This window comes from Carcharodon carcharias, unplaced genomic scaffold (assembly GCF_017639515.1).
Source record: "Carcharodon carcharias isolate sCarCar2 unplaced genomic scaffold, sCarCar2.pri scaffold_1112_ctg1, whole genome shotgun sequence".
Lineage (NCBI taxonomy): Eukaryota > Metazoa > Chordata > Chondrichthyes > Lamniformes > Lamnidae > Carcharodon > Carcharodon carcharias.
In genome coordinates this window covers 12,501-25,859 of record NW_024470975.1, presented here as the reverse complement: position 1 = coordinate 25,859, position 13,359 = coordinate 12,501, and the positions used below count along the sequence as shown (strand labels likewise).

The following is a 13,359-nucleotide window of genomic DNA, read 5'->3' as shown; positions in this document are numbered from 1 at the left end:
CCCCCTCCCGCAGCCTCCCCTCCCCCAGCCTCCCCTCCCCCAGCCTCCCCTCCCCTCCCCACTCGCCTCCACCCTCCCCTCCCCCACCCTCCCCCTCCCGCAGCCTCCCCTCCCCCACCCTCCCCCTCCCGCAGCCTCCCATCCCCCAGCCTCCCCTCCCCCAGCCTCCCCTCCCCCACCCTCCCCCTCCCGCAGCCTCCCCTCCCCCAGCCTCCCCTCCCCCACCCTCCCCCTCCCCCAGCCTCCCCTCCCCCACCCTCCCCCTCCCGCAGCCTCCCCTCCCCCACCCTCCCCCTCCCGCAGCCTCCACTCCCCCACCCTCCCCCTCCCGCAGCCTCCCCCCTCCCCCACCCTCCACTCCCCCACCCTCCCCCTCCCGCAGCCTCCCCTCCCCCACCCTCCCCCTCCCGCAGCCTCCCCTCCCCCACCCTCCCCCTCCCGCAGCCTCCCCCCTCCCCCACCCTCCACTCCCCCACCCTCCCCTCCCCCACCCTCCCCCACCCTCCCCTCCCCCACCCTCCCCCTCCCGCAGCCCACCTGCAGTGCACCACGATGGGTCCAGCCTCTTGCATCTCCCCCTGCTTGTTGTTGACCTGCTCCAGGAAACTCAGGACCCCCCCGGGTTCGGAGGGCACCCCGTGGTCCGGCCAGCTCAGGTACTGGTAGTGGAATATCTTCCTCGGCCTCGAACTCTGGAGGGAGAGAGAGAGAGAGAGAGAGGGAGGGAGGGAGGGAGGGAGGGAGGTAGGAGGAGGGGTGGCGAGGCGAGAGGGTTAGGGTCCGCTTCCCCTCAGTCCGAGCGCGCGTCAAGACGCTGAGACCCCCAACTCCCCACAAGCCCCCCCCCCCACCCCCGACAAAAACCCTTGGCTCCTCCCCACAGCCCCAACTCAGCGTGAACCTCAAGGACCAATGGCAGCGAAAGATCCAGCAGGAGGCGCTCACCTTGCCCGTTAACACCACGTCCAGCTCGCGAATCTTGTAGTCGATTGCCTCGCGTTCAGCCACACTCCGCACGGTGTAGACTCCGTATTCCTTCTCCCCGTTCAGTTCCGGCCAGTAAGGAACGCACTTGTTCTGTGGGTGGAGGTCGGGGATATCGAGGAGGTGAGACACAGAGTCAATCCCCCTCCGCACCGTCCCCATCAAACACTCCCAGGACAGGTACCGCACGGGGGTTAGATACAGAGTAAAGCTCCCTCTCCACCGTCCCCATCAAACACTCCCAGGACAGGTACAGCACGGGGATAGGTACAGAGTAAAGCTCACTCTACACTGTCCCCATCAAACACTCCCAGGACAGGTACAGCACGGGGATAGGTACAGAGTAAAGCTCACTCTACACTTCCTCCAGCCCCTACAACCCTCCCTATCTCTCTAACCTCCTCCAGCCCCTTCACCCCTCCCTATCTCTGTAACCTCCTCCAGCCCCTACACCCCTCCCTATCTCTCTAACCTCCTCCAGCCCCTACACCCTCCCTATCTCTGTAACCTCCTCCAGCCCTCCCTATCTCTGTAACCTCCTCCGCACCCTACACCCCTCCCTATCTCTCTAACCTCCTCCAGCCCCTACACCCTCCCTATCTCTGTAACCTCCTCCAGCCCTCCCTATCTCTGTAACCTCCTCCGCACCCTACACCCCTCCCTATCTCTGTAACCTCCTCCAGCCCCTACAACCCTCCCTATCTCTCTAACCTCCTCCAGCCCCTACACACCTCCCTATCTCTCTAACCTCCTCCAGCCCCTACACACCTCCCTATCTCTGTAACCTCCTCCAGCCCCTACACCCATCCCAATCTCTCTAACCTCCTCCAGCCCCTACACCCCTCGCTATCTCTGTAACCTCCTCCAGCCCCTACACCCATCCCAATCTCTCTAACCTCCTCCAGCCCCTACACCCCTCCCTATCTCTGTAACCTCCTCCAGACCCTACACCCCTCCCTATCTCTGTAACCTCCTCCAGACCCTACACCCCTCCCTATCTCTGTAACCTCCTCCGGCCCCCTACACCCCTCCCTATCTCTGTAACCTCCTCCAGCCGCCTACCGCCCTCCCCACCTCTGTCCCCTCCACCGCTTCCCCCCTTCCCCACCCCCTCACAGCCCCAGCCACCTCGCGCCCAACCCTCCGAGACCCTCGCCCTCCTACCCACCCGGTCCCCTCGACCATTCCCGCCCCCCCCCCCCCCCCCCCCACCCCCACCTCCTCGAATTACCATCCTCTTCCCCGCTTGAGTGGGGGGTGTCCGGGAATCAACCTCCCTCGCCCTCTCTCCGCACCGCTCTCCCACCCGCCTCCTCCCCTTCTCCCTCACAATGCCCCTCAAAATGGCGGCCTCTGTTTCCCCAACCCACCCCCATCCCCCCCTTCCCCCCCCCCACCCAAGCCCTCCGGCATTCCTCCAACACCCCCCACCCCCCAACCCTCCACCCCCCCCCGACCACCCCACCCAACACCACCCGGCACAAGAAGCTCCCACCGCCCTGACCTTGGCGAACCTTGAACCCCCGGCACCCCTTGACCCTCCGCCCCTTGGCGAGCCGATTGCCCTCTTGCCCTGATTTGCCCCTCCACCACCACCCCTCCTCCACCACCACCCACCCCCCCCCCAACCCCCTCCGTCGCTCACCCGGCCCTTCTCGACCTCCCGCGTTGTCATGACGATGATTCGCGTGTCCTCTTGCCAGATCATTTGCCAGAAGTCGTTGACAGTGGCAAGAAGGCATCCCTGGGTGGCGATGCAGGTCTTGGGCACCATCCTCCCGCACCTGTGGACCATCACCTCGAACTGGCGGGGTAGAAAGCACGGGGTGAGTGGACTGAGCCACCCCCAGGAGGCCCCCCCCCCAATCCTCGACGACCCCCTAGGCAAGGCCCAGGCTTCATTTCGGGCCTGTTGGCGCTTCCCGGCCTACAGCTCGATTGGAGCTGGCAACTACCCTAGGCATCAAGGCCTCGGGGCCTAAGCTTCGTCCAGCCCCCCCACACCAAGAGGCCCACCCCCCACTGATGACCCCCCAACCCAAGGCAAGGCCCAGGCTTCATTTCGGGCCTGTTGGCGCTTCCCGGCCTACAGCTCAATCGGAGGTGGCGACCGCCCTAGGCGTCAAGGCCTCGGGGCCTAACTGTCGCCCACCGCCCAAGAGGCACCCCACCCCCCCCACCGACGACTCCCTAGGCAAGGCCCAGGCTTCATTTCGGGCCTGTTGGCGCTTCCCGGCCTACAGCGCGATTGGAAGGGGCTCCATGTTCTTCCTTCACGGCATTTATTGCCAATCCCTAATTGCCCCTTTGAGAAGGTAGGCGTGAGACGCCTTCTTGAGCTGCTGCAGTCCCCGTGTGGTGTAGGTACACCCACGGCGCTGTTAGGGAGGGAGTTCCAGGATTTTGTCCGTATGTTGTAGGTACACCCACGGCGCTGTTAGGGAGGGAGTTCCAGGATTTTGTCCGTGTCCTGTAGGTACACCCACGGCGCTGTTAGGGAGGGAGTTCCAGGATTTTGTCCCGTCTGGTGTAGGTACACCCGCGGCGCTGTTAGGGAGGGAGTTCCAGGATTTTGTCCCGTGTGGTGTAGGTACACCCACGGCGCTGTTAGGGAGGGAGTTCCAGGATTTTGTCTGTGTGGTGTAGGTACACCCACGGCGCTGTTAGGGAGGGAGTTCCAGGATTTTGTCCGTGTGGTGTAGGTACACCCACGGTGCTGTTATAGAGGGAGTTCCAGGATTTTGTCCCATGTGGTGTAGGTACACCCACAGCGCTGTTAGGGAGGGAGTTCCAGGATTTTGTCCGTGTGTTGTAGGTACACCCACGGCGCTGTTAGGGAGGGAGTTCCAGGATTTTGTACGTGTGGTGTAGGTACACCCACGGCGCTGTTAGGGAGGGAGTTCCAGGATTTTGTCCCGTGTGGTGTAGGTACACCCACGGCGCTGTTAGGGAGGGAGTTCCAGGATTTTGACCCAGCGACAGTGAAGGAATGGCCGATATATTCCCAAGTCGGGATGGTGAGGGGCTCGGAGGGGAACTTCCAGGTGGTGGGTGTTCCCCGTGTGTCTGCTGCCCTCGTCCTTCTAGATGGGAGTGGGTCGTGGGTTTGGGCGGCGCTGTCGAAGGAGCCTTGGCGAGTTGCTGCAGTGCATCTTGTAGATGGTACACACGCTGCTGCCCCTGTGCGTCGGTGGTGGAGGGAGTGAATGTTTGTGGATGGGGTGCCGATCGAGCTGGGGGGGGCTGCTTTGTCCTGGACGGTGTCGAGCTTCTCGAGTGTTGTGGGAGCTGCAACTCATCCAGGCAAGTGGGGAGTGTCCCATCCCACTCCTGACTTGTGCCTTGTAGATGGTGGACAGGATTTGGGGGGGGGAGTCAGGAGGTGAGTTACTCTCCGCATGATTCCCAGCCTCTGACCTGCTCTTGTAGCCACAGTATTTATATGGCTGGTCCCCAGTTCAGTTTCTGGTCAATGGTAACCCCCAGGATGTTGATAGTGGGGGGATTCAGTGATGGTGATGCCATTGAACATCAAGGGGGAGATGGTTAGATTCTCTCTAATGGTTGTTTCAGTTCAGTTTCTGGTCAATGGTAACCCCCAGGATGTAGATAGTGGGGGGATTCAGTGACGGTGATGCCATTGAACGTCAAGGGGCGATGGTTGGATTCTCTCTTGTTGGAGATGGTCTTTGCCTGGTACTTGTGTGACCTGAATGTTACTCTCCACTTGTCAGCCCTGAGCCTGGATATTGTCCAGGTCTTGCTGCATTTGGACCCGGGGCTGCTTCAGTATCTGAGGAGTCGGGAATGGAGCTGAACATTGTGCGACCGTCAGCGAACACCCCCCACTCCTGACCTTACGATGGAAGGAAGGTCATTGAGGAAGCAGCTGAAGATGGTTGGACCGAGGACACTAACCCTGAGGGACTCCTGCAGTGATGTCCTGGAGCTGAGATGACTGACCTCCAACACAACCACAACCATCTCCCTTTGCGCTGGGTATGACTCCGACCAGCGGAGATCTTTCCCCCCACCCCTCCAACCAACCCAACACCCCCCTCCAATAGATTTCGGTTGTCCCAGGGCTCCCTGCTCCTGATCCCTGTCCACCGAACCTCACCCTCCTTCTCCCAGACTCCTTGAGGTACCTTGATGTAGTTGGCATTGATATAGTCCGAAAAGGGTGGGCTGTCTTCTCTGGTTTGGAGAACGACTCGAGTGCTATCAACTGGTAGGGAGAGAGAGAGAAAGAGAGAGGGAGAGAGAGAGAGATGGCAGAGTCAATATATCACTCCATTAGCATCAATTCTCTGCCTCCCGATCCTCCTCGTTCCACCATCCCATTCGAAGGCCTCCCAGCCCAATAACCTGAACAAGACGAAGCATCCACTGCACAATTACCGCTTCTCTCCAGCCCGCACAGCCCCCTCCCTATCTCTGTAACCTCCTCCAGCCCCAACACTCCCCTCCATATCTCTGTAACCTCCTCCAGCCACTACACCCCTCCCTATCTCTGTAACCTCCTCCAGTCCCTACAAAACTCCCTATCCCTGTAACCTCCTCCAGCCCCTACAACCTTCCCAATCTCTGTAACCCTCGTCCAGCCACAACACCCCTCCCTATCTCTGTAACCTCCTCCAGCCCCTACACGCCTCCCTATCTCTGTAACCTCCTCCAGCCCCTACAACCCTCCCTATCTCTGTAAACCCCTCCAGCCCCTACACCCATCCCTATCTCTGTAACCTCCTCCAGCCCCTACACGCCTCCCTATCTCTGTAACCTCCTCCAGCCCCTACACCCCTCCCTATCTCTGTAACCTCCCCCAGCCCCTACACTCCCCTCACTATCTCTGTAACCTCCTCCAGCACCTACACCCCTCCCAATCTCTGTAACCTCCACCAGCCCCTACACCCCCTCCCTATCTCTATAACCTCCTCCAGCCCTCACAACCCCCTCCCTATCTCTGTAACCTCCTCCAGCCCCTACACTCCCCTCCCTATCTCTGTAACCTCCTCCAGCCCCTACAACCTTCCCAATCTCTGTAACCCTCCTCCAGCCACTACACCCCTCCCTATCTCTGTAACCTCCTCCAGTCCCTACAAAACTCCCTATCTCTGTAACCTCCTCCAGCCCCCTACAACCCTCCCTATCTCTGTAACCTCCTTCAGCCCCTACACCCCTCCCTATCTCTGTAACCTCCCCCAGCCCCTACACTCCCCTCCCTATCTCTGTAACCTCCACCAGCCCCTACACCCCTCCCTATCTCTGTAACCTCCTCCAGCCCCTACACCCCTCTCTATCTCTGTAACCTCCTCCAGCCCCTACACCACCTCCCTATCTCTGTAACCTCCTCCAGCTCCTCTAGACCCCTCCCTATCTCTGTAACCTCCTCCAGCCCCTACACCCCTCCCAATCTCTGTAACCTCCTCCAATCCCTACACCCCTCCCTATCTCTGTAAGCCCCTCCAGCCCCTACAACACTCCCTATCTCTGTAACCTCCTCCAGCCCCTACACCCCTCCATATCTCTCTAACCTCCTCTAGCCCCTACAACCCTCCCTATCTCTGTAAACCCCTCCAGCCCCTACACCCCTCCCTATCTCTGTAACCTCCTCCAGCCCCTACACCCCTCCCTATCTCTCTAACCTCCTCCAGCCCCTACACCCCTCCCTCTCTCTGTAACCTCCTCCAGCCCCTACACCCCTCCCTATCTCTGTAACCTCCTCCAGCCCGTACACCCCTCCCTAACTCTGTAACCTCCTCAAGCCCCTACACCCTCTCTCTATCTCTGTAACCTCCTCAAGCCCCTACACCCTCTCTCTATCTCTGTAACCTCCTCCAGCCCCTACACTCCTCCCTATCTCTGTAACCTCCTCCAGCTCCTACACCCCTCCCTATCTCTGTAACCCCCTCCAGCTCCTACACCACCTCCCTATCTCTGTAACCTCCTCCAGCCCCTACACCCCTCCCTATCTCTGTAACCCCCTCCAGCTCCTACACCACCTCCCTATCTCTGTAACCTCCTCCAGCCCCTACACCACCTCCCTATCTCTGTAACCTCCTCCAGCTCCTCTAGACCCCTCCCTATCTCTGTAACCACCTCCAGCCCCTACACCCCTCCCTATCTCTGTAACCTCCTCCAGCCCCTACACCACCTCCCTATCTCTGTAACCTCCTCCAGCTCCTCTAGACCCCTCCCTATCTCTGTAACCTCCTCCAGCCCCTACACCCCTCCCAATCTCTGTAACCTCCTCCAATCCCTACACCCCTCCCTATCTCTGTAAGCCCCTCCAGCCCCTACAACCCTCCCTATCTCTGTAACCTCCTCCAGCCCCTACACCCCTCCATATCTCTCTAACCTCCTCTAGCCCCTACAACCCTCCCTATCTCTGTAAACCCCTCCAGCCCCTACACCCCTCCCTATCTCTGTAACCTCCTCCAGCCCCTACACCCCTCCCTATCTCTCTAACCTCCTCCAGCCCCTACACCCCTCCCTCTCTCTGTAACCTCCTCCAGCCCCTACACCCCTCCCTATCTCTGTAACCTCCTCCAGCCCGTACACCCCTCCCTAACTCTGTAACCTCCTCAAGCCCCTACACCCTCTCTCTATCTCTGTAACCTCCTCAAGCCCCTACACCATCTCTCTATCTCTGTAACCTCCTCCAGCCCCTACACTCCTCCCTATCTCTGTAACCTCCTCCAGCTCCTACACCCCTCCCTATCTCTGTAACCCCCTCCAGCTCCTACACCACCTCCCTATCTCTGTAACCTCCTCCAGCCCCTACACCCCTCCCTATCTCTGTAACCCCCTCCAGCTCCTACACCACCTCCCTATCTCTGTAACCTCCTCCAGCCCCTACACCACCTCCCTATCTCTGTAACCTCCTCCAGCTCCTCTAGACCCCTCCCTATCTCTGTAACCACCTCCAGCCCCTACACCCCTCCCTATCTCTGTAACCTCCTCCAGCCCCTATACCCCTCCCTATCTCTGTAACCTCCTCCAACCCTACACCCCTCCCTATCTCTGTAATCTCCTCCAGCCCCTACACCCCTCCCTATCTCTGTAACCTCCTCCAGCCCCTACACCCCCCTCCCTATCTCTGTAACCTCCTCCAGCTCCTCTAGACCCCTCCCAATCTCTGTAACCTCCTCCAGCCCCTACACACCTCCCTATCTCTGTAACCTCCTCCAGCTCCTCCACCCCTCCCTATCTCTCTAACCTCCTCCAGCCCCTACACCCCTCCCTATCTCTGTAACCTCCTCCAGCCCCTACACCCCTCCCTATCTCTGTAACCTCCTCCAGCCCGTACACCCCTCCCTATCTCTGTAACCTCCTCCAGCCCCTACACCCCTCCATATCTCTCTAACCTCGTCCAGCCCCTACAACCCTCCCTATCTCTGTAAACCCCTCCAGCCCCTACACCCCTCCCTATCTCTGTAACCTCCTCCAGCGCCTACACTACCCTCCCTATCTCTGTAACCTCCTCCAGCGCCTACACCCCTCCCTATCTCTGTAACCTCCACCAGCCCCTACACCCCCTCCCTATCTCTATAACCTCCTCCAGGCCCTACATCCCTCCCTATCTCTGTAACACTCCTCCAGCCACTACACCCCTCCCTATCTCTGTAACCTCCTCCAGCCCTCACACCCCTCCCTATCTCTGTAACCTCCTCCAGGCCCTACACCCCTCCCTATCTCTGTAACCTCCTGCAGCCCCTACACCACCTCCCTATCTCTGTAACCTCCTCCAGCTCCTCTAGACCCCTCCCTATCTCTGTAACCTCCCCCAGCCCCTACACTCCCCTCCTTATCTCTGTAACCTCCTCCAGCCCCTACACCCCTCCCTATCTCTGTAACCTCCTCCAGCCCCTACACTCCCCTCCCTATCTCTGTAACCTCCTCCAGCCCCTACACCCCTCTCTATCTCTGTAAACTCCTCCAGCCCCTACACCCCTCCTTATCTCTGTAACCTCCTCCAGCCCTTACACCCCTCCCAATCTCTGTAACCTCCTCCAGCCCCTACACCCCTCCCAATCTCTGTAACCTCCTCCAATCCCTACACCCCTCCCTATCTCTGTAAACCCCTCCAGCCCCTACACCCCTCCATATCTCTCTAACCTCCTCCAGCCCCTACAACCCTCCCTATCTCTGTAACTCCTCCAGCCCCTACACCCCTCCATATCTCTCTAACCTCCTCCAGCCCCTACAACCCTCCCTATCTCTGTAAACCCCTCCAGCCCCTACACCCCTCCCTATCTCTGTAACCTCCTCCAGCCCCTACACCCCTCCCTATCTCTCTAACCTCCTCCAGCCCCTACACCCCCCCCTATCTCTGTAACCTCCTCCAGCCCCTACACCCCTCCCTATCTCTGTAACCTCCTCCAGCCCGTATACCCCTCCCTAACTCTGTAACCTCCTCAAGCCCCTACACCCCTCCCTATCTCTGTAACCTCCTCCAGCCCCTACACTCCCCTCCCTATCTCTGTAACCTCCTCCAGCCCCTACACCCCTCTCTATCTCTGTAAACTCCTCCAGCCCCTACACCCCTCCTTATCTCTGTAACCTCCTCCAGCCCTTACACCCCTCCCAATCTCTGTAACCTCCTCCAATCCCTACACCCCTCCCTATCTCTGTAACCTCCTCCAGCCCCTACACCCCTCCCAATCTCTGTAACCTCCTCCAATCCCTACACCCCTCCCTATCTCTGTAAACCCCTCCAGCCCCTACACCCCTCCATATCTCTCTAACCTCCTCCAGCCCCTACAACCCTCCCTATCTCTGTAAACCCCTCCAGCCGCCACAACCCACCCTATCTGTGTAACCTCCTCCAGCCCCTACAGCCCTCCATGTCTCTCTAAATTCCTGCAGCCCCTGCACCCCCCCTATCTCTGTAACCTCATCCAGTCCCTACACCCCTCCCTATCTCTGTAACCTCCTCCAACCCCTAGACCCCTCCCTAACTCTGTAACCTCCTCAAGCCCCTACACCCCTCCCTATCTCTGTAACCTCCTCCAGCCCCTCCACCCCTCCCTATCTCTGTAACCTCCTCTAGCTCCTACACCCCCCTCTCTATCTCTGTAACCTCCTCAAGCCCCTACACCCCCTCTCTATCTCTGTAACCTCCTCCAGCCCCTACACTCCTCCCTATCTCTGTAACCTCCTCTAGCTCCTACACCCCCCTCTCTATCTCTGTAATCTCCTCCAGCCCCTACACCCCTCCCTATCTCTGTAACCTCCTCCAGCCCCTACACCCCTCCCTATCTCTGTAACCTCCTCCAGCTCCTACACCACCTCCCTATCTCTGTAACCTCCTCCAGCCCCTACACCACCTCCCTATCTCTGTAACCTCCTCCAGCTCCTCTAGACCCCTCCCTATCTCTGTAACCACCTCCAGCCCCTACACCCCTCCCTATCTCTGTAACCTCCTCCAGCCCCTACGCCCCTCCCTTTCTCTGTAACCTCCTCCAGCCCCTACACCCCTCCCAATCTCTGTAACCTCCTCCAGCCCCTACACCCCTCCCTATCTCTGTAACCTCCTCCAGCCCCTACACCCCTCCCTATCTCTGTAACCTCCTCCAGCCCCTACACCCCTCCCTATCTCTGTAACCTCCTCCAGTCCCTACAACCTTCCCAATCTCTGTAACCCTCCTCCAGCCCCTACACTCCCCTCCCTATCTCTGTAACCTCCTCCAGCCCCTACAACCCCTCTCTATCTCTGTAACCTCCTCCACCCCTACACGCCCTCCCTACCTCTGTAACCTCCTCCAGCCCCTACACCCCCCTCTCTATCTCTGTAATCTCCTCCAGCCCCTACACTCCCCTCCCTATCTCTGTAACCTCCTCCAGTCCCTACAACCTTCCCAATCTCTGTAACCCTCCTCCAGCCAGCACACCCCGCCCTATCTCTGTAACCTCCTCCAGCCCCTACAACCCTCCCTATCTCTGTAACCTCCTCCAGCCCCTCACCCCTCCCTACCTCTGTAACCTCCTCCAGCCCCTACAACCTTCCCAATCTCTGTAACCCTCCTCCAGCCCCTACACTCCCCTCCCTATCTCTGTAACCTCCTCCAGCCCCTACAACCCTCCCTATCTCTGTAACCTCCTCCAGCCCCTACACCCCTCCCTATCTCTGTAACCTCCTCCAGCCTCTACACCCCTACCTATCTCTGTAACCTCCTCCAGCCACTACAACCCTCCCTATCTCTGTAACCTCCTCCAGCCCCCTACAACCCTCCCTATCTCTGTAACCTCCTCCAGCCCCCTACAACCCTCCCCATCTCTGTAACCTCCTCCAGCCCCTACAACCCTCCCCATCTCTGTAACCTCCTACCCCACCCTACACAATCTCTGCCCTCCTCCAATTCCGGCCTCTCGAGCGTTCCCCCGATTCCCATCACTCCGCCAATGGTGGCTGGGCCTTTAGCTGCCTGGGGGCCTAAACTCTGGAACCCCCTCCCTAAACTCCCTCTCCACGTCCCTCTCTCCCTCTGTCTCTGTCTCTCTGCTCCATTAAGGACACTCCTTATCATCTCTCTGAATCACTTAACTCATTGTTTGAAATGGGAGCAGAAGTAGGCCATTCAGCCCCTCGAACTTGTTCCGCCCTTCTGTAAATTCATGGCTTGACCTGCCCCCCCCAGACCCCCACTCCTCTTTCGTACCATAGCCCTCAACTCCCCGATACTTCGAAAATCCATCCGCCCCCTTCTTTAAATAATTTCAGCGATCTCGCATCCACCGCTGTCTGGGGTTAGAGAATTCCAGGCTTTCACTCCCCTCCAAGAGACGAAATCCCTTCAGTTTTCTAAATGAGTGCCCTCTTTATTCTGTAGCCGTGCCCCCTCTTTCGAGATCCACCATTGGAAAAACCTTCGCAACATCTACCCTGTCGAGCCCCCTCAGAATCTCGTATGCTTTAATGCGATCGCCCCTCCTTCTGCTAAACTCGAATGAATAAGGGCTTAGCATGTTCAGCCGCTCTTGATACGTCAACTCCCTTCATCCCAGGAATCAGCCGAGTGAATCTCTTTCAAACTGCCTCCAGCGCCAGTGTGTCCTTTCTTAAATACAGGGGGAGTGGAACTGTAAATAGTACTTCGGCTGCAGACTCACCCATACAGTCGTCACAAGACTTCCCTATTTTTAGATTCCCCTAGCAACACAGGCCAAAATTCCACTTGCTTTCTGAATTATTAATATTTTTGCGTTTCATGCACAAGAACACCCAGATCCCTCTGCTCTGCACTTTTGTTGGAGACTCTCTCCATTGAGTTAGGAGTCCTTTGATTTTTCCTACCAAAGTGCATAAGCTCACACTTTCCTAGATAGATAGTAAATAATTGAGGCCCTCAGACTGATCCTTGTGGCATTCCACTCTTCCCGAGCGGTGAAAGACCAATCGATCCCACTCTCCGTCTCCTGTGTGTTAACCAATCCTCAATCCGTGCTAATACATTACCCCCCCCAAATACCGTGAGCTCCTACCTCGTGCACTAACCTTTCAATGTGGCACCTCACCCAAAGCCTTCTGGAAACCCCAAATACACTACATCTACAGGTTCCCCTTTAGAAAAAAAAAGATTGACAAAGGAGAGACCGGCAAAGGCATCACGGGCACAAGACAAAGGGAGCGTTGGCGGCCGTGTTAAAGACTAGAGCAGGTACGGATAGCGGCAGGAAGGTGAGATAGCAGCATGTGTTAATAGCAGAACAAGGGTCAACACTCTGTAAAGGCGCAAGATAGGACCAAGTGGCGGCGCTGTGGGGTGGACAGGGGGAAGGATGTAGAGAGGGGGGTAGTTGGGTTAAAAAGGGTAGGAAAGGATAAAATAAGCAAATAAAGCTAAGTAAAGAAATGAAAGTAAATTTACTTACATTTAATTATTGTTTAAATTAAATTTACTTTTATTTACTCATATAAATATATATATAAACTTTTTACCCCTTTTTCTAGCCCCTTCCCCCTGTCCACCCCACAGCACCGTCACTTGGTCCTATATTGCGCCTTTACAGAGTGTTGACCCTTATTCCCTAACTATACCCCTCCCCCTTACCCCCCATACAGAAAATCTGTCACTCGTTTGGGGCTTTCGCAAAGACCCGATCCTTCTTCCGCTGGGAACACCTTGAGCTGTTTCAACCTAACGCTGCTATTTGTACCTACATTAGCCTTTAACGCGACCGCCAACGCTCCCTTTCCCTCGTTCCAGGGACACCTCCCTCGTTCTCTGCTGAGCCCCTACCTGTCGTGGACCTCCTGCCTCGCTCCACCCCCCTTCCCCGCCCCCCACCCCACGCCCCCACCCCTCGCGAACAGAGTATAGCCCTCCCGCAATCTCCTATTTTTCGCATCGGGAGCTGGCACTGTCCACCGCT

General features: G+C 57.9%; 1 protein-coding gene across 1 annotated transcript in view; it reads right to left on the bottom strand.

Moving 5' to 3' along the window:
* Positions 1–537: 537 nt before the first annotated feature.
* Positions 538–13,359, bottom strand: part of LOC121275158 (tyrosine-protein phosphatase non-receptor type 6-like) — a gene marked incomplete at both ends in the record, with an annotated part of 13,780 nt that continues 958 nt past the window's right edge. Inside the window, 4 exons of the mRNA XM_041182575.1 lie at positions 538–692; positions 946–1,077; positions 2,630–2,788; positions 5,133–5,212. Coding sequence (XP_041038509.1) covers positions 538–692; positions 946–1,077; positions 2,630–2,788; positions 5,133–5,212 — 526 coding nt within the window. The remainder of the gene's footprint in view (positions 693–945; positions 1,078–2,629; positions 2,789–5,132; positions 5,213–13,359) is intronic.